Source organism: Falco punctatus (genome assembly GCF_963210335.1).
Source record: "Falco punctatus genome assembly, chromosome: 4".
Taxonomy (NCBI): Eukaryota; Metazoa; Chordata; class Aves; order Falconiformes; family Falconidae; genus Falco; species Falco punctatus.
The window spans coordinates 44309060-44334096 of NC_137583.1; the positions used below are offsets into that span (position 1 = coordinate 44309060).

The 25037-nt window shown below is 47.1% G+C and overlaps 4 protein-coding genes across 11 annotated transcripts in view; 2 read left to right on the forward strand and 2 right to left on the reverse strand.

Moving 5' to 3' along the window:
* The window catches only part of ARHGEF18 (Rho/Rac guanine nucleotide exchange factor 18), a 54355-nt gene extending 45274 nt beyond the window's left edge, over nt 1-9081 (forward strand). For 4 of the 5 annotated variants that reach the window (XM_080386806.1, XM_080386808.1, XM_080386804.1 and 1 more), the window contains exons 29-32: nt 520-987; nt 1711-2038; nt 3747-3869; nt 3956-9081. In XM_080386806.1, coding sequence (XP_080242932.1) covers nt 520-987; nt 1711-2038; nt 3747-3869; nt 3956-4116 — 1080 coding nt within the window. In that variant the 3' untranslated portion in view covers nt 4117-9081. The remainder of the gene's footprint in view (nt 1-519; nt 988-1710; nt 2039-3746; nt 3870-3955) is intronic. The other variant, XM_080386807.1, reaches the window with a different exon arrangement.
* A 4616-nt stretch (nt 9082-13697) lies between these two features.
* LOC308063617 (ectoderm-neural cortex protein 1-like) lies at nt 13698-20299 on the reverse strand (the record flags this gene model as incomplete). 2 transcript variants are annotated; one of them, XM_080386840.1, is made up of 3 exons in its annotated part: nt 13698-14246; nt 15233-17043; nt 20161-20299. In XM_080386840.1, the coding sequence occupies 2 exons, from the start codon at nt 20161-20163 to the stop codon at nt 15259-15261; spliced, it is 1788 nt and encodes a 595-aa protein (XP_080242966.1). In that variant the 3' UTR covers nt 13698-14246; nt 15233-15258. The 2 variants fall into 2 exon arrangements, with proteins under 2 accessions (XP_080242966.1, XP_080242967.1); XM_080386841.1 differs by lacking the exon at nt 20161-20299 and having other exon boundaries at nt 15233-17028.
* Nucleotides 16905-21786, reverse strand: PEX11G (peroxisomal biogenesis factor 11 gamma). 2 transcript variants are annotated; one of them, XM_080386849.1, is made up of 6 exons: nt 21173-21786; nt 20908-21096; nt 20646-20824; nt 20400-20450; nt 20161-20304; nt 16905-17043 (listed from the first exon to the last, which is right to left on the reverse strand). In XM_080386849.1, coding segments are annotated over exons 1-6 (1086 nt in total). In that variant the 5' UTR covers nt 21695-21786; the 3' UTR covers nt 16905-17042. The 2 variants fall into 2 exon arrangements, with proteins under 2 accessions (XP_080242975.1, XP_080242974.1); XM_080386848.1 differs by lacking the exon at nt 16905-17043 and having other exon boundaries at nt 19161-20304; nt 21173-21780.
* Nucleotides 17027-23960, forward strand: SAXO5 (stabilizer of axonemal microtubules 5). Of its 2 annotated transcripts, XM_080386876.1 has the most exons (5): nt 17027-17154; nt 22462-22565; nt 22789-22851; nt 22941-23056; nt 23380-23960. In XM_080386876.1, exons 2-5 carry the CDS (start codon nt 22480-22482, stop codon nt 23445-23447), a joined length of 333 nt encoding a protein of 110 aa, XP_080243002.1. In that variant the 5' UTR covers nt 17027-17154; nt 22462-22479; the 3' UTR covers nt 23448-23960. The 2 variants fall into 2 exon arrangements, with proteins under 2 accessions (XP_080243002.1, XP_080243003.1); XM_080386877.1 differs by lacking the exon at nt 22789-22851.
* Nucleotides 23961-25037: the final 1077 nt, after the last annotated feature.

Genomic DNA, 25037 nt, shown 5'->3' on the forward strand with positions numbered 1-25037 from the left:
TACCTTGAAAACATCCCCTAAAGCTAGAGTGAGCTGCAGATTTAAGACCTGAGACTCAAGGAAACAAAACATTTTGTCTGGTATTTTGAAGGAAGTGTTAGATCTGTTGTCTTAAGTAATTTTTTCTTTTTTCCTACTTGCTTAAATGCTGTTCTTTTGCTACTTTGAGCTCCATCTGCTCTCTGTGCACGTTTCGTCTTTAAATTGTTGTTGATATACACATGTGTATGTATTAGTTGTTTTTACTATAATCTTGTAGTCAGCAATATTTTGACTGATTGGATTCAGAGTAAGAATTCTAGGTGTAAGTAATTAATTTTGATACACATAAGTGTAACTTACTTGCTTAGCCATCTTCAGTATCGTGTTAGTCACAATGGGCTGTACAAGCTGGAAGTTTGATCTGCTCATGAAGACAAAAGTCTCTGTGATCTAACCTGGTAGATGGCATTGTCTTTTGTTTAGCTGTGCATGGTTTTTGAACCCATATGCCTTATGCCGAACTTATTTCCCCTCCAGGCAGTGATATCTCAGCAGGATAGCTACATTGAGCTGCAGCGTGCCACCATGGTAGACCGGGAGAAGCAGTATCGACTGCAGTCTACACGAGGCAATCTGCTGCTAGAGCAGGAGAAACAGCGGAACTTTGAAAAACAGAGAGAAGAACTGATGAATGTACAGAAACTTCAGAACCAGCTGAAGCTGGAGCAGCAACGCCTGGAACGGGAAAGAAGTCGGCAGCAGAGGGAATTTGAAAGCACAGAAGCTTGGCTGCAGGAGCGTGAAGAGGAGACTCGGCAACTGAGAGAGAAGTTGAATCAGGAGAGGGAAGAACTCGAGAGGCAGCGAGAGGCCTATCAGCATGACCTGGAGAGACTGCGGGAAGCTCAGAGAGCGGTCGAGAAAGAGAAGGAGCGTCTAGATCAGCTAAGGAAGCTGAAGAAGCAGAACACAGTGTCAGGCACGTTCTCCCCAGAAATGGGACAGGTGAGGAATTAATTTTCTTGGAGTTTTACTTCTGTTACCCTGCTTGCTTCTGAACAATGGTTGTCCTTTTTCCGGCGCTACTACATGTTTTCTTTTCACTGGGCTCCTTGAACCATCATCTGAAATAGCTGGTGATGGCTACTGTCAGAGAGATCGGAGCTTGGCAGTTCCCCAGTGTCTGTGAAATTCCACCCAGACATTTTGTAAAGAGAGTACTTTTTTAAAAAACATAGAAACAGAGAATAGGGGGGGGGTTAATGTGGCTGACTGAGGATTATTTTTTTTTAAATACAGGAACTGCCCTATTGCAAGCAATTGATTGCAGAAGATGTGCTACATTGACAGCATTTTGTACAGTTGACTTATAAAAACATTTCTTGTGTTTGAAAATAGGAATTTTGGGGTCTGATTAAATTGGTTCATTTGTTACTGTCTGAAAGTTCTGCTTTCTGTCCGTCCTGTCATCACCTAGTATTGTCTGCTCCTGCACTCCTTTGCCAGGTGCAGTATTAAGCAGTCTGGAGCTGCTGAGGTTCTTTTCAGTGTTCAAGGTCTTACAATCTTGCTTTTTCTTCTGTTTTCCAGCATGCTCTAGGCTTAGTTTAACCTGTCATATTTTTCACTAGAAAGTGCGTTGTGCTCTCAGGGCTGAGGGTGGTCTCTCCTTGTATCTGAGAGGGTGAAGATACCTGTTTGACCTAGAATGATTTTTTCCTCACATAGAACCAGATGCTAAGTCATTCTGTCAGCTTCAATGGAGAAGGGTTGGAACCATCTCTCCCCATCTTGAAATCCTCTGTGAGAGTGAGCGTCTCCGGGATGGATTACCTGGAACGGCCAGACTTGGTTCGCAGGGACAGTACCACCCTGGAGAATCGTCCAGTTCTTGCATTGAAGAATGAAGTGCCAATACATCTTCTGAGTGCAACTAATCAGATACAGAAACCAGCTGCAGTCCAGCAACAGATTCCTACTAAACTGGCCACTTTTGTAAAAGGAAGCAAAGAGAAAGGTGGGAAGAACAAAGCATCTCATAGGACAGACAGTTCAGGTAAGTGTATTTAAATGCATTTCTAATCTCTACGAGCATCACAGGGAGAAAGAATGCTGCCATTTAAACCTCTGGCTACCCCTGTGGAACCCAGAAATTAATATGCTACAAATTGTTAGTGTGATTACTGCAGTCAGTAGACTCTTAAAATCTTGAAGTTAGGAGTTCCATGTGTATACTCTACAAATTGGAAATATAGCCCAAAGGGATAATGTTGACAATGGAGTTCTGTAATCCAACAGGACAGAATGGTGATGAGAGGTTGTAAATCTGGATGTAAAATCCTCTTGCCTAACTGTAGTGTTAAAGGAAAACGGTGCAGCGGGAAGCTTGTTCTGCGTGAGTGAAATGTTTTGAGGCTGGCTTACCCTTTTCTCACTATTGTCCGGAGTTGTAACAACATTGAAGGCGATGCCTTTTTTAGCACCAGTCAGTCATTAAATACAGATTTCCAGGCCAGAATTGAGGTGTAGTCCATGTTGTAGAGGTCAAAAGGGCTAATTTTGTCACAAATAGAGGCAAGTAAAAATACAGTCATGCTGTCATGATGTAATTTCTGCTGCTAACTGCTAGGTACTAAAGTAGTGATCTTTGCCAATGACAGATGCAGTAAAAACCATTTTTTCTCGACCGCTTAAAATAGCCTTACTGCCATCTTAGGAGAATGACTGATTTTAAGTTACAAAATTATCTTTTTAGTTTTGTGTAGGATTCAGACTTGGCAGGCTTACCCATCACTTGAGCCTATGCTACGACAGCAGCCTCAGGGCCAAACCTGGCTCGGGAAGGGAGGGGGAAAGTCTTTCGCTTATTGTAGAAATGTCTGTCTCTGTCGTGCCTAAAGTTTAGTACATTTGCAAACTTGCTTATGTTTTTGCACATAAATGAAGCCTCATAGGATCTTACCCTGAATACCAGATGCTGTTAAATGGGAAAATAAAGCTCTAATACCACATCTCCCCAAGTTTATTTTTAATAGCTCTTACATAATGATCTCTGTAGTGGAAATTTACTTAATGGTGTTTTGCTGTAATTTATGTGAAAGATATAAAACACAAATATATTGGTCTCTATTCTCTCGTGAGCATTAGTGGCATGCATGCTTGTTACGCCTGTCTGCAGATCTTGCAGTAAAATAGAACAAGACTTTCTGCACCAGAGGCAAAATACTGTGTATTGAATTTGGGTTTTGTGATGTGTAAGGAATGTGTACTGAGAGGAGTTCTTTGGATCCAGAGTAACTGTTTAATGAATTGCTTTTATTGTTGAAATTAAGAAACTGAGAGGCTGTAACACCAGAATTAATGTACTGTGCTGCTGAGCAGCTGTGAAATGGAGAGCACAGACAGAAGTTCATCACAGTCCTGTGTGTTAAAAGTAGCACAAATAGCCATTGCTATTTGAATGCTAGGGACAAAGATATTTTTTCCCCTCTTCTGTGCTTTGTAATACTAGGTTTTAAATCTGTGATTGTCAGGGGCTGCTAGTAACTGAATTAGAAGTCCTCAAGGAGAGGAGAGAGAAAGTATTAATGGTCTAGAAGAGAATATTTAAGTAATCTGCAAGAGAAGCACCAGCTCTGTGTGGTATAGCAGCTTCCTTGGATTGGATATGTAAAATTTTCAGTACAGTGGGCCCCAGCATGAAATGGTGAAATTGGTGAATTACTGCTAGCCTCAAATACTGATTGGTAAAATATTTTCTTTAGCATCTGTTGATCAGAAGCAGCTACTTCCCCCGAGGCTTGTTGGACGAGAGGAGGGTGTCCTGAGAGGCAGGCGATCAGCAAGTCCAGTTCTCCCAAGCAGCCAGACCACTGCATTCCAGCCAGGTATGTCTTGCCCAACTTGCATGCTCATGGAAACGCATGTCTCTGTGCAGTGTCATGAATATGTCTTCTTCCATTTTTTTCTATAGAATTGTATGGCCCTACAGATGCTCAGCCGGAAGCACTTTCATCTGCCTCAGCGAACCTGTTCAAACCCAGTAACGTTAACGTTCAGACCCTGGTGACCCCTCAGCCGAGTCTGTTAAATGTGCAAGATGATACCAGCAAAGAAGATGTAATTTTCTTCTAATTCTTTCCATTTAAAGATTCATCTTCTGACTTACTGTTTCAAGAACTCAGGCCCCAGTGTGCAACGTGACACAGACCTGACATGGATGTCTTTTCATCCCTGCCCTGTTACTACTAGCAAGGACCAGACCAGGATTACCATTCTACTTTGTTGGCTTTTCTGCCAGCAGCTCAGAATGAGGACACAGTAGTAACAATTTGCTTTAAAATTCTCCAGACGTGGAAATGTATTGACACATGGCATGGGTATATAAATTCAGAGCATATCAAAATGCTGCCGTTTATTGTAATGTGCTCTTTTTGGAGAATGTACACTCTTCGTGGGCACCATCTTGTACATTGTTATATTGGTTGAACTGCCCAGATTTTTATGTAAAAATTTTAGTAGTAGGCCCAAAAATGGCTGCAAATTTTTAAAACCATTTTCACAGGTAAACGGTCAGTAATGGGTAATGCTAATAGTGTGTTGATAACTAGTTGACTAGTAAGCCAGTCTCCTTACAGCCAGGCATGACAGATGTTGTGATACCGGCTCAGAGAAGCCAGACTAATCTGTCTGTTTCTTTAGTGAATTCAGTGGAGGACATGCTCAGTGGCGAGGTACAGTGGAAGAGAGAAGGTAAGCTTCTTTACAGTCTTCAAGGGTCAGGAGCTCCACCTGCTTGTGGGTGAGAAGGGCTGGACATGTGAGAATATACAGCGGTAATGAAGAGCTGGACTAAATGCACCTTTCATTGGCCATTAGCTTGCAGGGATACCTGTCTCCTTGGAGACACTGGGTTGCTCTTCATGTTAGTGACAGCAGTACGGGTTCCCAAGCAAAACTCGTGAGCTGGTTCAGAATGGGCTTAGAGACTTAGATTTTATTCTTTGCTGAAGACATGTATAAGAAACATTTGAATACAGTAATTTATTGTCTTGTTTAATCCTAAGTTTTCTGCATCTTTTGTTTGTTAACTTGTTGGGACTTTACTCCAAGTACTAGGAAGATATCAAAGCTGCTGTTACTGCAGAGACTTCTCTGCAGCACTGTGTTAGGAATGAAGGGAATCAGAACTATTTGGTTTTAAAATTGGGAAAAAAAGAAGAAAAAAAGAAATATTAAAAAAAAAATACTCCTGGCTAAAACCTGTGCTGGTTTAGCTGCTTACAGCTAAACCAGCTTTGATACCTCTTGTTAAATGGGTCAGTTCTTAATCATGGAATGGTGATGACATTAAGTGTTCTGAGCAAAAGGCATTATTTCTCTTTGTAGTAATTTGCACAGTCATTTTGTTGTGTTGTATTACTTCACTCTGTATCTCAGTTCTTTATTACACACATCGCCTAAGGATGTGTATTCCAATATATGTTGAATGTGACCAGTCAGATATATTGTGCACAGGAGAGATTTTTTTAGAGGGTTTTATTACAGAATTAAAGGAATCAGTATCTCAGAGCTTAAAAACCTGGGTTAATACTTTTCAGAACATGATTGAGAATATATTTTTTCTGTATCTTTAACTCTGGTTTAAAGTGATTTTTAGCACCAGTGGATGGAATGCCTAGTCAGTTCTCCATCCAGTCATGTGGGAATGGCATCGAATGGCAATGTGTCAGTCTCCTTAAATCACTGATGCTGTCTCAGCAGTTAGGCCCTATGTGACATTAGTAAAATTCTTTAAGGCCTTAACTTCACTTTGCTTGAAAGTATTTTTAAATATTTCTGTAGTGCAGGAAACATTATAAATTTTCAGCAAAAAATACAGCGGTTATTTTCAAGTGGTGATAATGTGGGTTATTGTCTTCAGAGAAGAAATAGAGAAATCTAAATTTAGTAGTCAGTGTGAGGGGAAAGATAAGCTAGAAAATACTGAATTGGTCTTAGGGAGCAAGCATTCCTTGCTGTAACACTTGTTGGATTTAAGGGGTTTTTTCTTCACTGAGTGATGCTGGTATAAACCTGAAGCAATGGCACTGAATTCAAGGAGAGGGATCTCCAAACCATCTGGCTTCTTACCACACTGGCGATACTCCCCCACCTCCGAGCAAATTATTGCTCTGAAATTAGACACGATTAACTGTCATACCAAAGGACTGCTTGGTAAATCATCAGCACTGCAGAATTTACACAGATTATCAGCGGCTAGATTTGCAGAAAACAGTGTAGGGAACATAATGATTTTTGCATTGTTATGATACGATGTTGATGATGGTTAGAACATGGTTCTACCCTGGATTCATTTTTTGCATTCCTTAAAAGCTAGGTTGGAAAGGAGGGGAATTCTTCTTAAAATGAATGTAACTTCTGATTAAGCCAGCTTGTGAGATCCAGCAGCTCTGTAGGACTGATTTTTGAGCTGGCTGATGGGGAGACTCCAGTCATCTCTGACACCCATGCAATTTCTACTGTAAACATTCTGTGCATTCTGCTGTTTCACTGTATGTTCTCTCCTTTGTGCTGTGGTTGGGGCCACTCCTAGTGTAAACTATGATCCTGTTGCCTTAAATTACCAGGTTTTTAGAAGGAAAGCTAAGTTGCATCAGTGGAATTAAACCACCTCAACCAAAGAGAGATGTCTCTGTTTGGGTATTGGAAAAAAAATTTTTGGAAACATTTATTTAGCTTAATTTTGTGTCTGTCCTAAAGTATGGGACAGAGTGTTCTATGGACTGAAGAGGTTGGTTTGGCTACTGTAGTCTTCTTCTGTGCAATGAATGAACTTAGATACAAAACAGTGACATCTAGAAAATAAAGTCTGCAGCAAGGCCTCATTTCTTTTAATGTTTTAATTAAAACATAATTGTTTTAATACTTAGTCAGCAGTGCTTCAAATAAGTTACGGCTGTTAGCAGATGGATCCAGGACTGTTAGAGGCTAGGCTGTTGGTTCAACACCCCAAGAGCTCCTTGAAATATGGGTTTTCAATCTGTAACTGGGAAATTACCTTGAAAGTCATTATTTGTCCTCAATACACATGTCTAGCTGCAGCTAGCTTTATGAAGACTGTTTTCACCTGGAACAGGGACTGCATCTTCTTTCACTTGGGTCAAAATCATTGAAGTGCCATACTAGGTATTCATGTGGCATCCTGTTCAGTACCATACCCAGCTTGGAGAAGGTTGTAGAATTAGCGAATTCTGTGATATGTTATTGCTAGTGCAGCATTTACCACACCAGAGTATGGTAAAATTATTTGTAGAAGACTGAGGGGAAGATGAATAACGGGTCATCGCTTCTGCAAAACTGAGTCTGTGAAGCTGTTATCAGATTACTCCAGCTGAGTGAGCTAGTTTTGGACTCTACTCAAATCTCGTTCCTAGAAAAATAACTCTTCTAGGTGAAGTCGTTTGCAAAATACTGCTGTGTCCTGGGCTAAGTAACCTGCTGTTGATTCAGAGTCATATCCTTTCCATTTGACTTTTTGATTACTTCAGATAAAGATTCCTTTTAAGTGATACCTGAGGATTAGACAGTTCAAAATTCTGTGCCTCCCAGGTGCCTTTTGGCTTCTTTCTGAGCTGGGGTGTGGAAGAAAGCACGAGCTTTGAACTGCCACCTTCTTTGCTTTGTGTCACAGCCTTAAAATTATTGTCATGTTTGTCCTTCAATATTGTGATGTTGCAATGTAGAGGCTGTCTCTGTGGTTCTGATTTTCCATTTTAACTGGTGTAAAGGATGCTTCCTCTTTCCCTTCCCATCTGGAATATGGCCATTTTGTATTTCAGACTGAGGATCCCTCCATGTTCACTAGTACTGAGCACATCTGCCCTGTGTGCACTGTAAATGCTTTCCTAGTTTCTAACTGTGCTATCTGTGGATTGTAGTTGTGGCATGTCCCACAAATTGAGATTGCTAATCATTTCCCAGTGTGAGGCAGAAGAATTGGTATTTCTAGAGACGCTTGCTCATCAAGGTAATATCATTTGTGCAAAGGTAGGAGTAATTCTAAATTATTTGCGGACAGTTTTGTCTTTCTGAGTAATAGTCAGATGATCCTGTGTACATGGAACTTGGTGTTTGTCATTTGCATTTACAATGGAAGTTGAAACTTAAACTGGGAAAGGGTTAAAAATACATACTTCGTTTCACTTCTACTTTGAACTTTTCAGAACAGGAGCTCAGGCTCCCCGGTGCTGCTCAGTGGAGACCCTGTGTGTTGTACCCCTGTGCAAGGGAATTTGGAGCGTTTTGTTGTCTTCCCCAGCAGTTCTCGCATTTACAAGAAAATAATCTTGACGCCAGGGTACGTGTGTGCTATCCTTGCCTGGCGTTCTTGCTGAATAGGTAAAAGACAAGCCTTCTCCCCTGCTCTCTCTTTTGAGGCCAGACCCAATGACTTTGTAACCACTGGCGGCTCTTTATCATTTACCGTCAGTGTGTGCTTCATCAAATACCATTTGTGTGAGCTCTGGTTCATAACATTTGTGCCATGTTTATAAATCAGTTTTTTATATTTTTGTACTGAAATAAATTGGAGCACTTTAGAAATGTTTATTTCAAATTCCATTTCTGTGTGTGTATCTGGAAGGAAATCTCTCATGGAGGTAGATCCCAGCATAACTACGTGCATCTCACTTGGAGCTGTGAACTCTCTTGATGCTCTTTAGTCTTAGGTCTGGTTTCTAGGCCCACCTTGCACTGTAAAGGTTTAATAAATAATCATGGTCCATGGTTAAATTGACCATTTTGTTGGGGAAGAGTTTGGTTTTGTTTTTTGTTAGGGTGTAAACACTGTAAATAATTCCTTTACTGTTCATACTGCAGTAGCAACATCTTTGTAGTCTTTATTTTATTTGTAAAGTTGATGGTTAAATGTTAATATTATGTTGAACTGTGCACTCTTGATTAATTGTAAACTTGATCTTAGCACACCAAATGATGATTTTTACAATGATTGCAATGTTTCTCCACTGAAGGATTTTCAGAGCTGCAATAGGACTGAAACCAACTTCTAGCAATAAAAAAAGAACATTTAAAAACTGACTGCCTTTATATCTTTTTTTTTTTAAATAAATTATTATTATTTTCTGTTTGAACTAAAGCTCAAGGCAGCAGCCACTTCTCATGTGCTGCTCGTTTTCTACCTTGGACAGAAATAACGTGCCATGTGAACAACACTCTGATGGTTTTCCAAAGGAGAGGAATGGAGCATAGGAGGTGTTAAGTGGAGGATGCTAATAGCTGCAGACCTTGCCAGTGAGGTGAGCACCTAGGAAGAAATCAGCTGGTCTCAAAATGTTTGAACTCGGCATGCTAGCAAGAGAGTGAACCTAACAAATTTGCTTGTAATTAGCAAGTAGGTACTTTGCATGGTGCCAGTCTGAGACATGCCTGGCTCTGTCCCAGACAGTATCAGTTCCTATTTGGAACAAGTATAACAAAAATAGAAACTTTCTCTGTAGTGCTTGTGCCAGTTTGGCAGCCCTCTCTCCCTACACCATCCCATAGCCTCTGGCTGGTACAGTGCTTCCCAGCTCCAGAGTCAGCAAGTTGCGCTTCCTGGTAAAATCCCCACTCCAAGGAAGCCCAAAAGCTGTAACCTTAAATAATTTCTAGAGATTAGAACAGATGCAAAACTGCGGAGAAAGGAGGAGAGCTGGGACTTGGGTCGGTGCTCTCTAAAGGAAGAGGGATGATGTTTGTCATCAGAATCCGGGGCTGTAGTCAGTGCTGAGGAAAACCCTCACCTGGTGTTGGATGACAGTGCCAGTGGCGCAGCCTGGGAATCACACAGTGATAAGGCTTTGTCTATCAAAGAATCTTTGGAGGACCCAGGTTCTTTGTGTACAGGAGTCGGCAGGGTACAGTCTGCATTTGTCAGTCTCTGAAGTGCAGTTGACATCTGGGTTGTGGCACAAACTGGAACTTAAGTGGAAAACCAGAAGTTTTTCTGTTTTTCCTGATGTATGTAAATAATCGAAAACTTACAGGCACACCAGTGTTTAAAATAAGACTTGAGCTTTATGGGGAGTAACAGACTGATGTGTTAGCGCATGAAGTTTTAAAGTGTGTGTGTATAAGCTATTGCTTGCAATTCCTTTACGGCAATATTTCTTACTGTCTGCTTCTGCTCTGTTCGGATTGCAGGGAGCTCGGCTGCCGCGGCCGCTGGAGGTCAGTGCCCCCGTGAGCTTTCAGACCTCGCTGTCTGCTGCTAGAGCAAGGCAAGTCACGTCATGTCCCTTTCTACGTATTTTTCAGCAGCAAGAAATGGCATCAAAGTGGGGGACAACTGAGAGGGACAGTCTAGGCCAGAAGTTAGGAGGAGCTGCTTCCAGAGAAGTGGGTTTAATTTTTATTTTCTAATTGCACTGTACTGTGCTGCAGCCATAATCATGTGTCAGACCAGTAGGAATTACTTCAAGAAAGACAAAAGAGCCTGGATCAGGGAGATCCAGGGTTAACGTGTCCAAGAGGGATCCCTGCAGCACAGATTCCCCCTGGGAGCTGCCTGGATGAGGCAGCCCAGAGCTCAGCTTGGGCAAGTTTAAATCTTGGGCAGAATTTGCATCTGTTACAAGTTTGGTGCTGCTGCGGCCATCAGTCTTCAAAGGAGTGTGGGTGTTTCCGTGTTACACTTCAGGCTTTGCCGCAACAGCAGGGTAGGCATTCCTTTGGTGATTGCCAGCACCTTGACTGACAGTATCATTGATAACGCTGTCGCTCCTCTATGAGACACATTCTCCGTTTTTCCGAGAAGGGTGTGATTTCAGGACGGACCGCGGTGCCTTCAGAGCTGTTAACTTGCTCATACCAGTATTCCAGCAGCTCCACCCTGCCTTGTCTCTCTTTAAAATCTGTAGTTAATTAACCCGAAACCCAAACCACATTCTTTCTATTTGGATGAATCATTCTGAGGCCATAGGCAATGACCAGCTTTATGCTAAACCTTCCTCTTTCATGTGGTTGAGACATGGCTGATGGTTCCCATCCGTGCATCTGAGATTTATTGGCAAGCCAGATGCTTGAGGACAAACGTGCACAAAGGATATTGGCTCCGTAGTGTGTGCTGACAGTGGGAATGTGCTGGTTTCTGCCTTTCCCTTTCCAAACCCCTGTGACTCAAATCCAGTTTAATTTCTCATCCCTGCAATGGGGCCAGCCCAAGGCTCAACAGAGAAGGGATGTGGGACCTGTCCTTGTGTGGTGCCTGCGTTGTTTGCTGCTTCTGGGACCATGGGATGTGGCAGAGGATCAAAACCAAACCCTCTTAAGAGCTGGCAGCGCTGGAGTGTGCAATGCACGGTCCCTGGCTCCGGGACAGTGTTGCATGCACAGGAGGCTCAAACAGGGCTTTGTTGCAGGGCTCCTGAGCAGCACCGTGTAGCCATGCCTCTCTGGTGTCAGAGCAGTAGCTGGTGCTTTTTCACCCTATGGGGCACAGTGTGATGCTAGAGCTGAAGCTGTCTCAGATGACTGCATGTGACATGCAGATCTTTCAGGAAATTTCAGCCCCAATAGATGTGTAACGTCCTTTTTCCCTTCTTGAACATTTGAAGTCACAGACACAAATCACACTGGGTCTAGTTAGTGCTTTGTTTTTCCCGGGCTGCTGTAAATTGTCATTGTAACAACGTTGTGTGCTCCAATTTCTTGCTAGATGGCTGGTGGGTGTACTGCAGAATTTGAATTATCCGTATCCCATCTTAGCCAGAAAAGGGAAATTCTCGGTTACTGCTGTGCTGGGTTTTTTTGCGATTAACAGCGCTGGCCATCCACAGCAGAGAAGAGCGAAAGGCTGTGTGCCGCCATGGCACTCTGCCCGCAGGGGCTGCTGAGCAGGGTGCACCTATGAATGAATGCAAGAAGCAGTGCAATTCACTTATAACCAACATTGGCTGTATATCCTGGGGCCGAGAGGGAGGTGGGTCAGTCTGATACCGTATTTCTCTGGCTATGGTGGCTTGTGGGCTTTGTCTGAGAAGAGGAACATCATGGGACAGCGATATCACACTTGGCTTTGTTTTGGTGATGCCTCTATGTGTTGCCTCTTGCAGGCGTGATTGTGGGCTGGGGTCTAGCTCCTGCAGCTGGAGGGGTGCAGCTACGAAGCGGGGTTCTGGGCTAAGAGGAGAGGCCTAGGTTTGAGCTACGTTGAGACTCTAAATCAATTCTATTAAATTCAGGAGGATTTCTGTCCCAGTAACCAAATCGACCCCTAAAACCAAATTCACCTGCAGCCCATTTGGCCTAAATTTCTGGCCCCAGCAGCTGAAGCAGTGAGTGGATCAATGCATGGAAATGTCAAACTGGGAAAACGGGTCTGTTGGGACTACGTCAAGCATGCACAAGTAAAAGGTGTCTTGTTTTCCCCAGGGGTGCTCCCTGCTGTGCTGGGAGCTGGTTCCTGTGAGGAGGAGGTGGAGCTGGAGGGACAGCATGGGGCTTTCTGCCAGATGGAGGATGAAGGCAGTGAAACACAGCTCTGACTGTTTGTTGGCAGCAGTGGGGAGCCACTACGGAGCAGCCAAGCCCAGGTGTGCTTGAAGTGCCGGTTTTCCCTGAGAGGTAGTTAGCTATAAGTATAGTTTGAAAGGAGGAAACAATTCACAGGCACTCACCAAGGGCTTCAGCAGCAGGGCCACTCGCTCCCTTAGCTGAAAATGCAGTGAGCTTGGCTCAGATAACATCCCAGCGCCAGAGGCAGGAGGCAGAGACCCGTGTTGCTAGAAGCAACTTTGTCCCTGGTGCAAAAGGCGGATGTGGCTGCAAGCCAACATTTATTGCTTGGCAGCACAAATAAAACAGCTGCTGCTCAAATGGCCATGAATGAAACCTCCGCTCCTCTAACTTGCTGAGCAAAGTCGGACTTTGTCCGACCCTCAGGAATAGCTGGAGATAGAATAAAGGTGAAAATAGATCTGTGGGTCGTCTCACTGCAGCCTGGTGTGCACGCCTTCCATTGGGCAAGCAATGGAAAGGCAGCACAGCGAGGGTGTATGAAAAAAGGCTGAAATGGGGGCTGAAAATGGCAGAAGCATCAGAAAACAGGATGGAAACAAAGTCAATTTATCTGCTTCGGCCACCAGCAGCAGGGCAGCTTGCTTCCTTCCAGTCTTGCCAGTTCTTGCCTCTACTAGCAGCTAGGAAGGGTTGTGACATTGATTTATTTAGCTGTGAAATTGAATAATGGATCACACCCAAACCATGCTTCTGTGGTGAGACAGTTGGTTGCACTGTTGATGCCTGTTTCCTCTGACCATGCTGATTCCTGTTTCATACCTCCCACCCTTAAGAGCTTTTCCTTCCCACCACTGCCCCCACCTTCACCTGCAGCAGGGCCCAGGGCTCTCTTGGGGAGAGAAGTGGCAGCACTTTCCTCCGGTCTTTTTGGCAGTGAGGAAAACCAACTCCATGGACAATGACCAGGCAGAGGCAGAGAATAGCTTAATCTTTGGAGTTTCAAACAGATTTGTGGGTCCTTCAAAGCTAGAAGGCAGTACAAGTCCTGAGCTTTCCTAAGTCACATTTTACAAAGATATAGGAAGATCTGAGCCCTCAACATTGAGGAAGATATGGTCTGAAGCAGGGAATGTGCTTCACTCTTTTGCTAAACAAGTATGGCCTGGGAAACTTGCAGCTTAGGTATACGGAGCAGGCAAGGGACACACTGGATTTTATTCAGATTTATTAAAGCAGCTCCAGGCTGAGTAATAAACACAACTGCTGTATATATATTAAAAAAAAAAAAAAAAAGTACAGAACCAGCCCACAGGCAAAGTACTGTCACATGTTAAGACATTTCAGGCAACTGCCTCTGGTGCTGCCTGTTACTTAGGAGCTTCCTTCGTCCTGTCTAGTAAATATCACTTAAAATATTCTTCTGGTTCCTGTTCCGAGATCACATGAGTCAGGAGAAAACTTGGAAACCTTTTGCAGTCTCAAGGGACAGCACAAGCCACCAGCCCAAGGAGGTCCCTCCGTGCTTGTCCTGTACCTGGTCCTGAACGAAGGGGATTTACAGAAGCAGTTCAAAGCCAAAGCTGTGTTGCCTTGAGCCCTGCTGATGCTAATCAGATCCACAGAAGGGCTGGCATCCAGTTCACAGACTTGCTAAGTAGGAGGAGCCACTCGCTTCTCCTGCTCATGTCTTCAGTCTGGATCCCCGGTGAAGTGAAGCAAGACACCGGCAAAATCAGGTGTGACGCCTGTATTGCAGAAGAGAGTATTGTGAGACTAGTGTGCAGCAAACCTGACAACACTCCTCATGCCTCGAAACCAACAGAGAACGCTGTTCTAGTGGAGTGACGGCTGCTTATTTCCCTCTACATACAGGAATTTTCTATAAGTATCACTGACTGGGTATTTTATTAAGTTAAACAAGTTCATTTGGGCAGTACATCTCTTGCAAGGGGAAAAGAAGAAAACCTGCAGCGACCTGGGACTCACCAGCATCTTTTCTGCCAAGAGCCTTTAGAAAGGTTTAATTCCAGTTGCACATTTTTAACAAGTTAATCACTGTGTAGCAGGAAAGAAATGGCATGAAAGGGACACCAGAGAATAATTAGAAATGGAGAAACCCTGTGTTTATATGTAGACAGAGCTTGTCTTACAAACGCAATTACCAACCATTCTGGGACTAAATCCCAGCTATAATCTTCTTCTGGCACCAGCTCACAGCCCTTGCGTCCCACAAGACATTTGGGTGCCACTAGCAGATTAACCGTGGCACCAGGAGGAGGAGGCTGTGCTAAATGCAGCAGCCGGGCCCCAGTGGCACGGCGCGGTCTATCCCAGCTCCTGCAGACAGCCTGCCTCTTAACATAACGATTGACTCCACGAGCTTGCTGTACCAGGGACGACACCCCAATCCTCCTCGCAAAGAGCATTCCCCAAAATCTTTGCATAGGCCAAGACTCAGTGGAAAGGCTAGGATGCCAGGTTAAGTGTCTTGTTATTTATACTAATCTTCTCCCCACAGCATTTCAGCACCTAAAGAGACATTCTCTCTTCTGCAGGGTTTTTAGATCCTAAACTACCAGCCTAGAAACACGTTTCTGGAGCTGATGCTCACACAAAGCTGTTCTCTAGGACAACTCCAGTCCAGATCCACGTACATCTGCCCCTCAGGGTTTAACCCTTGCACAGTACAAAGTTCTACAGAGAAGCTCTGGGCTGATCTGCAACTATTTACCTTCAGGTTCTTCATCACACTGCAACTCAGGCAGACAGGTACTTCCAGGTGCTGACGAAGGCGGTGGGGATGAGGGAGTAAGGCACTGTTGTGATGCTGCTCCAAGTGTCGGATGATGGGTCGTAACAGTCCAGTGTTTTGCAGCGCTGAGCCCCACAGTAGCCCCCCACCACATACAGTCTGTTACCCGATGTAACAGCGCGGCAGCTGATGCGCTTAGCAGTGACATCCCCAAATTTGGACCACTGGTAGGTATCACTGTGGAAACGGTAAGCGGAGCTGGCAGAGAACTCCGTGTCCCCCCCAATGATGATGATGTGGCTGCCCACCACGGCGGCAGCTGTGTACCGCCAAGGCTGGGGGCAGCTGGCAGGCACCGTCCAGCGATTCTGGCAGGGGTCAAAGCACTGCACCTTGGGCAGCTTCTCCTGGTTGGCGCTGGTGCCACCGAAAACAAACAGCTTCATCTTGGCTCCCACCACAGCGGCGTTGCTTACACCTTCTCGGAGAGGAGCCACCAAGGACCATTTATCCAGCTGCGGGTCATAGTGTTCGACTTGCTTGAGCGAGACGGAAGGAGAGGCCGGGAAGGCACCACTCACTGCTGTGTGACCCCCCACCACGTACAGACTGTGGTCCAGCTCAGCAGAGCCATGGCCAAACCGCGCCACCAGCATGGGAGCAGCTTTTGCCCACTCATCATGGAGGGTGTCGTAAACCCAGACGTCTTTGGAAGCGCTGTTCTCGGAGCCTTTGCCACCGGTGATGTACACTTTGCACCCAATAGCGCAGGCACTGCATTCTTTACGAGGGCTTGGGATGTCGGCATGAGGAATGATCTCACTGGTTTTATGATCCAGCATATAGATCTTGTCGCACATGAAGGTCTGGCCACCGAGCAACAGCAGGGCCTGGCTGACCTTGCGGGGTCGGGCACAGCACCCTGTCACAAGGCCGTCGTTTTGCAGGATCTTCATTTTGCATCGTACAGCATCAGCCACGATCTCCTCCCCCAGCTTGTGGCTGGTCACCAGCTTCTCGCAGGCCACTTGCTTCCGCAGGTAGGACTCGGGCAGAAGGGCCAGGCGGACAGAGCGCAGCAGCTCTGGCAGAACTTCATGGCGTCGGGGCAAATCGTACCGGATCCAACCTATAACAGCTTCATAGACCAGCGTCTCATCCTCTACCTCCAGCTCCTCGCTCTCCACCAGCTCCAGCAGCTTGTCTTTGGGCAGTCGGAGGAAATCTTCAGTCTTGCAGAGTGAGGTGAAGTTGGCCAATGCCATCCTCCAGGACAGCTCCAGCAGCCGCTGGCAGCAGTGGGCATCAGACAGCAGCAGCATGTTCAAACAATTCCCTGGGTAGAGATTCTTCTCCAGAAAATCAGCCGAAGCATCCCGAATATCCTGAAATTGCAACATGTCCCCAGCCTCCAGCAAGGACTCCGCATTCTCCTCGTTAATCAGCACCCGGGCCGAGTAGGCATAGTCCAGCAGCAGCTCCAGCACCTCGGGGTGGAGGGAATCATGGAAGTTGACCTCAGCATCTCTGCTCTCTTTCAGGCCTCCGCTGAACATAGCGTCAAAGTAGCGGCTGCATGAGGCCAGGACAGCCCGGTGGCAGTGGAAGGCCTGGTTCCCCGCTCGCAGAACCACATCAGTGAAGAGGTGCCGCTTGCGGAGCAGATTGAGGTGGGTGAGGAGGCTGTCAGCGTGGCCTGGTTTGTGGAAGAGATGGATGTTCATGGAGCCGGAGCTCGAGCGGGATTTCCGATTCTCGTGACTGCTGACAGACATGGTGGTGAGGCTGCTCTGCAAGAGAGAACCAGAGAGTCGGCACGGAACACCCAGTAGAGCGGTCACCGGGGAGCAGCGGGGGTGCAGCGGGAGAGGAGCCGGCGGCAGGAGTTCAGTACCCAACCGGTAAGGGGAGCTCGGGGCGGACATCCCGCAGCAGGGCACCGGGTGGTCCCGGCCCAAACACCGGTGCAGGGCACGGCTTGGCCGGGCCCCGCGTAGTACCGGGAGGGTGATGCGTGCTCCCGGTGCTGCCCGCACCCATCCGCTTCACACCTCCGCCCCGGGGTCCCGCGCCCCGCTCCCGGGTCCCGCACCTCGCTCCGGGGCCGCCGCTCGCCGCCTGCTCTCCCGCCGCACCCCGCCGCCGCCGCGTGGCCGCTCAGCCCCCAGTCCCGCCCCCCGCCCCGCCCAGCGCGGCGGAGCAGCCAATCGGCGTCCGCAGCGCCCTCCGCGCACTCTTTGTGAAAGGGAGCCGGGGCCGGGCGCTGCGCATGCGCCGCCCCTTAACCCTTCGCTGCCCGGCGGCAGCGTGTGCTCGTGTGCCTGTCCCCACGCGTGTCCCCCCGCTTTGCAGCGCGGCTGCCCCCGGGCAGGAGCACCACGGCTTGGGGCAGTTAGTAGCCCAAAACGGAGGGTTGCCGCTGCTAAAGGCCGGCTGCAGCTTTGGTCACGGCGTGTCCCCCCCGCCCGACGGGGCCCGGGCTCCGCGCTGGAGTCAGCAGCTCGGCTGCTAACGGCCTGCTGACAAAGGGAGGTCACGGCCGAGCAGGTCCCTGCTCAGCACATGCTTTCCTGCATGGAGCAAAGCAGGAGCCGAGTTGGGCTGATGGCCAGATCAGAAAAAGGGAGAGAAAAAAAGGCAGATTTTGGGAGGGTGGGGTCTGCCCACACAAGGTCTGAGCTGAGAGAGCTGCAAGAAAGAGAGCGCGCTAAAAAAAGAGACCAAAATAAGAGACCCAAAAAAAGCGACGAGAGACCTAATAGACAAAAAGAGACCTAAAAGAGGCAGAAGCAGCCATCATAGGTGAGCCCTAAATACTGTGTCAGTGGGTACCAAAACCATGCGACAGAAAAATACACATTTCAAAAAGTCTGAATTACCAGGTTTTGCTTTATCTTTGTGCTTCACCGGCTGCAATTTAAAATTGCTTAATGAGGAAGCGGATGAAGCAAATGCGCCTAGAGTGGTTTACAGCATCCTCTCTGCAGTTTCAAATTAAAAAGCATGGGTTAGAGTTTTATTGATTTGGCATTGGAGGCATGTCTATTTGGTTGGGTTTTTTTTAAATCGCTGTAGCCACATTGTCCCATGCTCAGCAGGAAAGTGTGTTCTGAAGGAATGGTTTAACAAGGTTAAGAATAAAAAAAGACATAATCTGATTTCTTAATAATTAAATTAATTTTTAAAAACCCACTAAACTGCAACAAGAGCCACCACAGAGAGTGACGAGAGTGGGCAAGAGTCCTGTCTGTCTCTTACAGATATATTTTTTTTTTAATGTATATATTTGTGTGTATATATATTAAAAAAATTAGTCTTTAGCTGTCCCTAAATACCAGGATCTGGGCACTCTGCCTGTTCGGGCACAGGACCTGTGACATAAGCAGAGAAAAAACAAAGAGTCTACCACCTGCCCACACTCCCAAGTTGTACCAAAACCTGTAAATCTGACACCAAATTCAGAGCCCAGTCAGGAAGGCATCCTCTGGGGCACTTAGCAGTGTAAAGGTCCAGATAAACTGCAAGGATGGGGCAAAGGGTAAAGAGTATCAAGACCTCACTGTTCTCTTTGAACACAGGCAGGGAATAGTTTCCCATTTCTGTGCCAAAACCAACAAAAGACAACAGAAATAGAGGTCAAACCTTCCAGAAACGCAGTGTGCACCATACTGCGCTGCAGGGTGCACAAGCACCGTGCAGATTAAGCAGAACTGGTTTCAAAAGATGCATTTCCATGACAGCTAATTAGGGGCTCTGAATTATTGTGGTAGAAGGAAGGCTGGTAACAGATGGGGAGCTGTAGCTAACGCATCACAAATGTTTTCTGTCGCCTAGGCACTGTCTAGAGCTTTCTAGAAGCAGATAAAGAGCATTTGCCTAGTTATCAGAAGGAATGATCACTCAAGGCCACCTTTGAAGCATTCATCTCGTTTATTATTGGCACCGCCTAGAAATGTAACTGTAAATTCATCTTGGCATTGGTTTGACTGATCCTTTGAAAAGCGATTAACAAATTTGCTACTTTCTTTAAAAAATAAAAAGTCCGTTGGCCGCTGCCAGAGCCTGGTGGAAGAGCTCCACCCGGTGGCATTCCGTAAAGGCACAGCTGGAGACGCAGTGCTGCTTTGTGAAGGACCCAGGAAGTCTCCACTTACAGTATTTCTCCTTAAATGAGGCACACAGACTAGAAGAAAGCTTCACAAGGCACTCCTTACAGTTGCTGTTTCTTTCCCCTCTCAATTCTAAAGAAACACAACCGTCACAAACAAAATAACCCAGCAACCTGCCTCAGCCGCTTGCTCCAGTTAGTGCTCAAGGGGATCTGCTCTGGGCTCAAACGGCAAAATACCTGATGGAGAAACTCGTTATGCGTCACCTCCCTGGTTCAGATGAGGCACCAAGTGCTGAGCCCAGAGCTTGAATTGCAGGATCCGACCCTTAGAAGTTTTATGTGACAGAACTGTGGTTGTTCCTCTGCCTAACCCTGACTTTGTGCTCTTTTAAGTGATAATGAAGACTGGAGGGTTGCATTTGTCTTTTGGGACATGGAAAGGAAGGACAGAAGTGATTTTCCACCACCACCACCCCTCCACTTTACCAGTCCTAGGAGATTTCTTGATTTTCAGAGGATTTGCCTGAAAGATTTCTCTGATGAGGAGTAATAAAAATTGTTAACCGCAAACAGTCCTCTCTGTAATAGATGTCTTGATTATAGCACAAATTACAGGATGCGTGAATTTCAATCACCAACACCCAGGGAAATTACCCTGCCTCACTAAAGGCATTTTTGCCATGTAAAATTGGGCTCTTGAAGCATAATTACACTTTATACAGCTTCAGAATTTCCTCCTCTAGATGTTTGGTAGATACCAATCAGGGAAGATACAGTCCCCAGAAGACCTACTAACCATGGAGGAAACCGTCCAGCCCAAAGAAATCCTGGAGGTAGCCAATGGATTGCGTTGGAGATATCTGCTACATCTGTGATGATGCTCAAAACTTCAGCCTTCACTTGGGCTTTCATTTCCTTTCGACTCAGAGGCAAAGATATACTGTTGAAAGCAAAAGTAGTATTAGCGATAGCTCACGAATGAAAACAGATAAATTTGGATTAAATTAGCTGTGTAGCCAAGAGGAGAAATCATACCACTTGTGCTGCCTCAGCTTTCTTCTTAAAAGAAACAAGATTCTCAGGGATCTGAAAACAAGACAACAGTTATTTCTCCAACAGCAAAGGGGAGGGTTTTTTTCTGTACCATTAACTGCATCTGTGCAGAAGAGCACCCTCCTGCAGCCAAGAGGGTCCTTCATTTTAGCCCGACTGAAGAGAATGTGGCTCATTCCCCGTCTGCCTCCCTCCCACCGCAGACTGCGGCACCCCAGCCAGCCTTACCGCAGGATGCTCAGGAGCAGGGATGAGGCCCAGAGCACCATGCTCAGAGTCCACCACTTCTGAGAGCCGACGTGGATGATGCCAATGTCTGCTGCCCAGGCAACGTGCTCGCAGGGGTAATACAGCTGGTTGGCCAGGTTGCAGAGCACCGACAGCCCCCGCACCAGGCCGTCCTCGTCCTGCGGGGAGCACGGGGGACGCACCTTGGCACCTGTGGCATGGCCAAGAGGGGCTGCCGGTGCCCTCCGTGCCCTGAGCTCACCTTAGGGCCCAGCCCGTAGCCACAGCTGTAGCTGAGCATAGCGAAGTCGTCGAAGAGGCGCAAGGCCGTGCGGCAGGCGCTCAGCTGGGCCGACACGGCCAGGAGGCTCCCGGGCAGCCCGGACGGAGGGGCCTGCGGCCCGGCCAGCGCCCCGCCCGCCAGCTGACAGCCATAGCAGAGCGCACGGACCTGCGGAGGCACAGCCCGGTGAGGGCCCGGCCCTACCGGTACAGCAGGGCCCCGCCGGGCCGCCCCCGCCACTCACCACCCGGTCGCGGCCGCGGTAGGTCTCCAGCGCGGCGACCAGGCCGCTGAGAGCGCCCGCCGCCATAGCAACGCTTCCGGGATGTGATGTCACAGCGCGGGGCTCGCCGGGAAGGCGGGGAGCGGTCGCCGTGGCAACGCGGCCTGGTGGCTGCTGGAGCTCGCCCGAAGCCTCCCGCTTGCTGGTAGATGGCGGCCTACGCCGTGCCGATGATCCCGGTGCCCCTCGCGGGCCTTCCCCTCCTGAAGGCGACCCACGTCCAGCTGGGGACCAAGCACCGGCCGCCGGCCAGCGCCTGTCAGCCATTTTCTCACACCCAGTTCCCCCCTCACTGGGGGGTTTACAGGCCGGCACAGGCCGGCCGCCCTGCAGCAGGCTGGTGCTAGGCCCGTCCTGGGGTGGCGGTGAGGAATTCTGCTCGAAAACTCGGTCGACGTTTCCAAACAGGCTTTTGCAGCCGGTTGCCCTGGCTGATCCCCCAAAGTCACATGTCCGCATGCGTGCAGACCCCAGCATCCGCATCCTCACCTCGATGATGAGGCAGAGCTTCCCCTGCCCTCCCACCCCCCTTCAAAGACACCCGCAGTCCACAGCCAAGAAATGGAAGGATAACTTCCCTTGTGGAGACAGAGAGAAAATAAGGCTCCCTACATCTGTCTACACCTCCTCATGCCCAGCACATGAGATCCAGCCCCCTCCCAGGCCATAGCATTCGCACAGGGGTGAGCTGTTTTACAGTCTGCTCTGTCCCCAACACACCTTCCCTGCAGTCCTCGGGGGGCTGCGCAGGCTTTCTGGGCACTGGGGGGTTGTGTGCCTTGGCTCAGGGTCGTGCTGTGAGCAATTAACACTGTTACAACTATTTGGATATTTTGCTTTCTCTTTTTGTAGCTGAGTAAATCGATCTGAATCTCGTAACACAGGTTAACAGCACTAACTAAAGCCAGCCAGGCTTTTGCTGTGCAGCCTTTCCAGCTGTCTTCTGTACTTGCTGTATCCTCAGATGCTGCAGTTTTCACACCAGAGCTACATCGGTGCTGATGCACTGTGTCCATGTTCTGCAGTGTTGCAGCTCACCTTACTGCAGTATGGTGTTAATTGCTTTGCTGTTTCATTACACGAAGTAGATTCAGTAGTAAAATGCTGAAAAAGCAGCTGCCTCGATATCGCATCTTCAGTATCATTAATATTTCCTTTTACGGTTAAATGGAGTATTTTTAGAAGTAACACTTTTTTTATTGTAAAATGTGTTTTTACAAATAACATTTTCCCTTCTGGCTGTTTGGCAGGATGTGTTCCCATTATTGATGAGGCTGGAGCACCCTATTACCACACTTCTTATCAAGCACAGTTTAAGGGTGAATGGACCCCACCTGCAAAGCCAAGTGAAAAGGTAACAGCATGACTTTGGGGAGGACCAAAACACAGTGAAAGGGCAGCACATTCTGATGTTGAACCCTGTCCTGAAAGGGGTGGGATCTGTGCAAGTGAAAAACAGATGGATGGAAAGACAGAGAGGGGAAACAAAGGGGTTATGCTTTAAGTGGCTGTTCTGTAGCTCTGTTGGCTCCCCTTCAGCACATATTAATGTCTCATATTAATTTGGGGGATCACAGAAGCAGTGGAGCTGTGAGCAAGCAGAAACATGCCTACAGTGCACCAGACAAGAGGACACACAGGTATCAGCAGGAACCTGATAGACATCCCCAGCAACTGCTCTTTCTGATGAACATTGCTGTTGAAGCAGCTCATATCTGATATCTTGCAGAGTCTATGACAAGGAACATGCTGCCTCGCAGATCTACCGCATGAACCTGCAGCTGGGGGATGGCTGCATCGGATTCTCCACCTCGACGTCAGAGCACTTCCCAGTACACGATCCAGGTAGGGTAAGCCTGTGACACAGAGGCAACGTGTACAGTCCACTGCTGAGGTTTATAACAAGCTGAACAGTAGGTTTTATCACTTGGGTTTAGTGATGCATTCCTATAATATGTATATTATTTTAAGTTTTTAATGTTTTATAGTTTTTACGTACTCAGCATCAGTGTCATCGCTGTGAGGCTCTGTTTCATCCTCACTCTGCTTCCCTGGCAGGTTAAATAGCTGTATTCATTCCTGGGCTCTAGTGCACGAGGAGAAGATGCTGTAGCTATAAATTGCTCAGACTGGAGTGCTCTGACATCTTTCACTCTTGCTTTTGCCAGAGCATGTAACTATTGCCCGTCCAAACATGTTTGCCTCATCCATCCCCAGAGGCGATGAAGGACCCTGAGAGAAATAAAGCATCGGCAAGTGCTGCTACTACGAAGCTCTCCTACCCAGAGGTCTGTTCCCAGCTTTCTGTGCAGGTGTTTCTCTGGTGGAGACCCTCTCTTCTTTTACATACACTATTCTGGCACCTAAAGCAGATGTTGTTGTCCCTTCTTCCCTCCCCACACTGTGTGGCAACACTCTACTCTGGGCTATGCAAAGTGTACCGTGCAGTAGGGTGCCTTCCTCAGCCACAGCCTGTTTCTGTTAAAGCAGCTCTTGTGTTCTGCAGACTGACAGGTGGAACCTTGCACCGAAGCCTGACTTGCCACTTCAGAAACATCAAAGCAACATCTGCTTGGGAGATGAGCATTCAGGCTCCTGTTTCTTCAGCATAACACAGCAGTCACACTTATCAGCTGCCCCGCCAGAGCCAGAGGGTGATGGCAGACAGCAAGAGACACCGTGAGAGCCACATCCCCTTCAACTACCACAGTAAGGCCATGTTGCTCAGACTGTTGTGGTGCCAGATGAAACCTGCTGAGGTTCTCCTAGCTCCGTGCAAGGGACAGCAATGCCTGCTGCTCTGGGAAGGAAGGCAGCCCAGACATCTTGTGTTGGAAATGGCAGGAAGGCACATCTTTTGTAAAATGAGACTGTTACCCCAAAACCAGGCAGGACAGACATGCTTATACATGTTGCTGCTGGATCTCACAGTGGCTTCTAATCTCAGGCATTTTCACCTCCCCAGATGACATCTTGCCTGCCACTGTGATGCCTGTGCCAGCTGTAGCCATTCACTGCCATCATGCAGTGCTGTTTAGCATGTTGAGGTGACATGAATGATTTCTGGGACAAGAACTAGTGGCTTGATCTTTCTCCCTTGCTCCATTTGTTTTTAAAAGTTGTTTTACATTTGTATGTGGGATGAAGGAGAGGATTTTGATCAAATACTGTGCCTATGCAACCTCAGGAAGGGATGCGGTTAGAGCTTGTCATGGGAAACATTAAGAAACTCCTCCTCTGACATTGCATCCTGGTTCTGATGGCCAGTACTCTGCAACTAAGAGAGAGGTCACTTCTGTTTTTAAAGGCATTTGTTTTACTAAATGTGAAACAGATCACAGTTGATTTGAGCTTTTCCTTGGCCCCAAACTTCCGGAGAGTTCCATGACTAGCATATGGAGTGATATTCCTGCAACTGTTGTGTGAATTTCTTGATTTACCTCTTCGCTCTGAGAATTGTTTTCAGCCTATGCAAAGGTTTTCAGCAAAGTGCTGATGACAAAGCCTGCCTTTTCCTCTCGTTAATGGAAACACACACAGATCTGTTACTGCAAGTCAAACTACAAAGCTTTTCTGATGTTGCCTCCTAATTTACTGGCTTGAATTGAATTTTTATTTAAATTCCATCTGTCAGCAGATGAAAGTTCTGTCACAACCACACAGGCCATGCTGGTCCCACACAGACAGCAGAAACAACAACTCTCTGAAGACATGCTACAGCAGGTATAGCCTTAGTAGTCTTGGATTTACCACAAGGCGGCTTGGGGAAGTGGGTTTATACCAAACAAAGCTATAGCCTCCCCATTAACATCATCAGTTTTGGTGT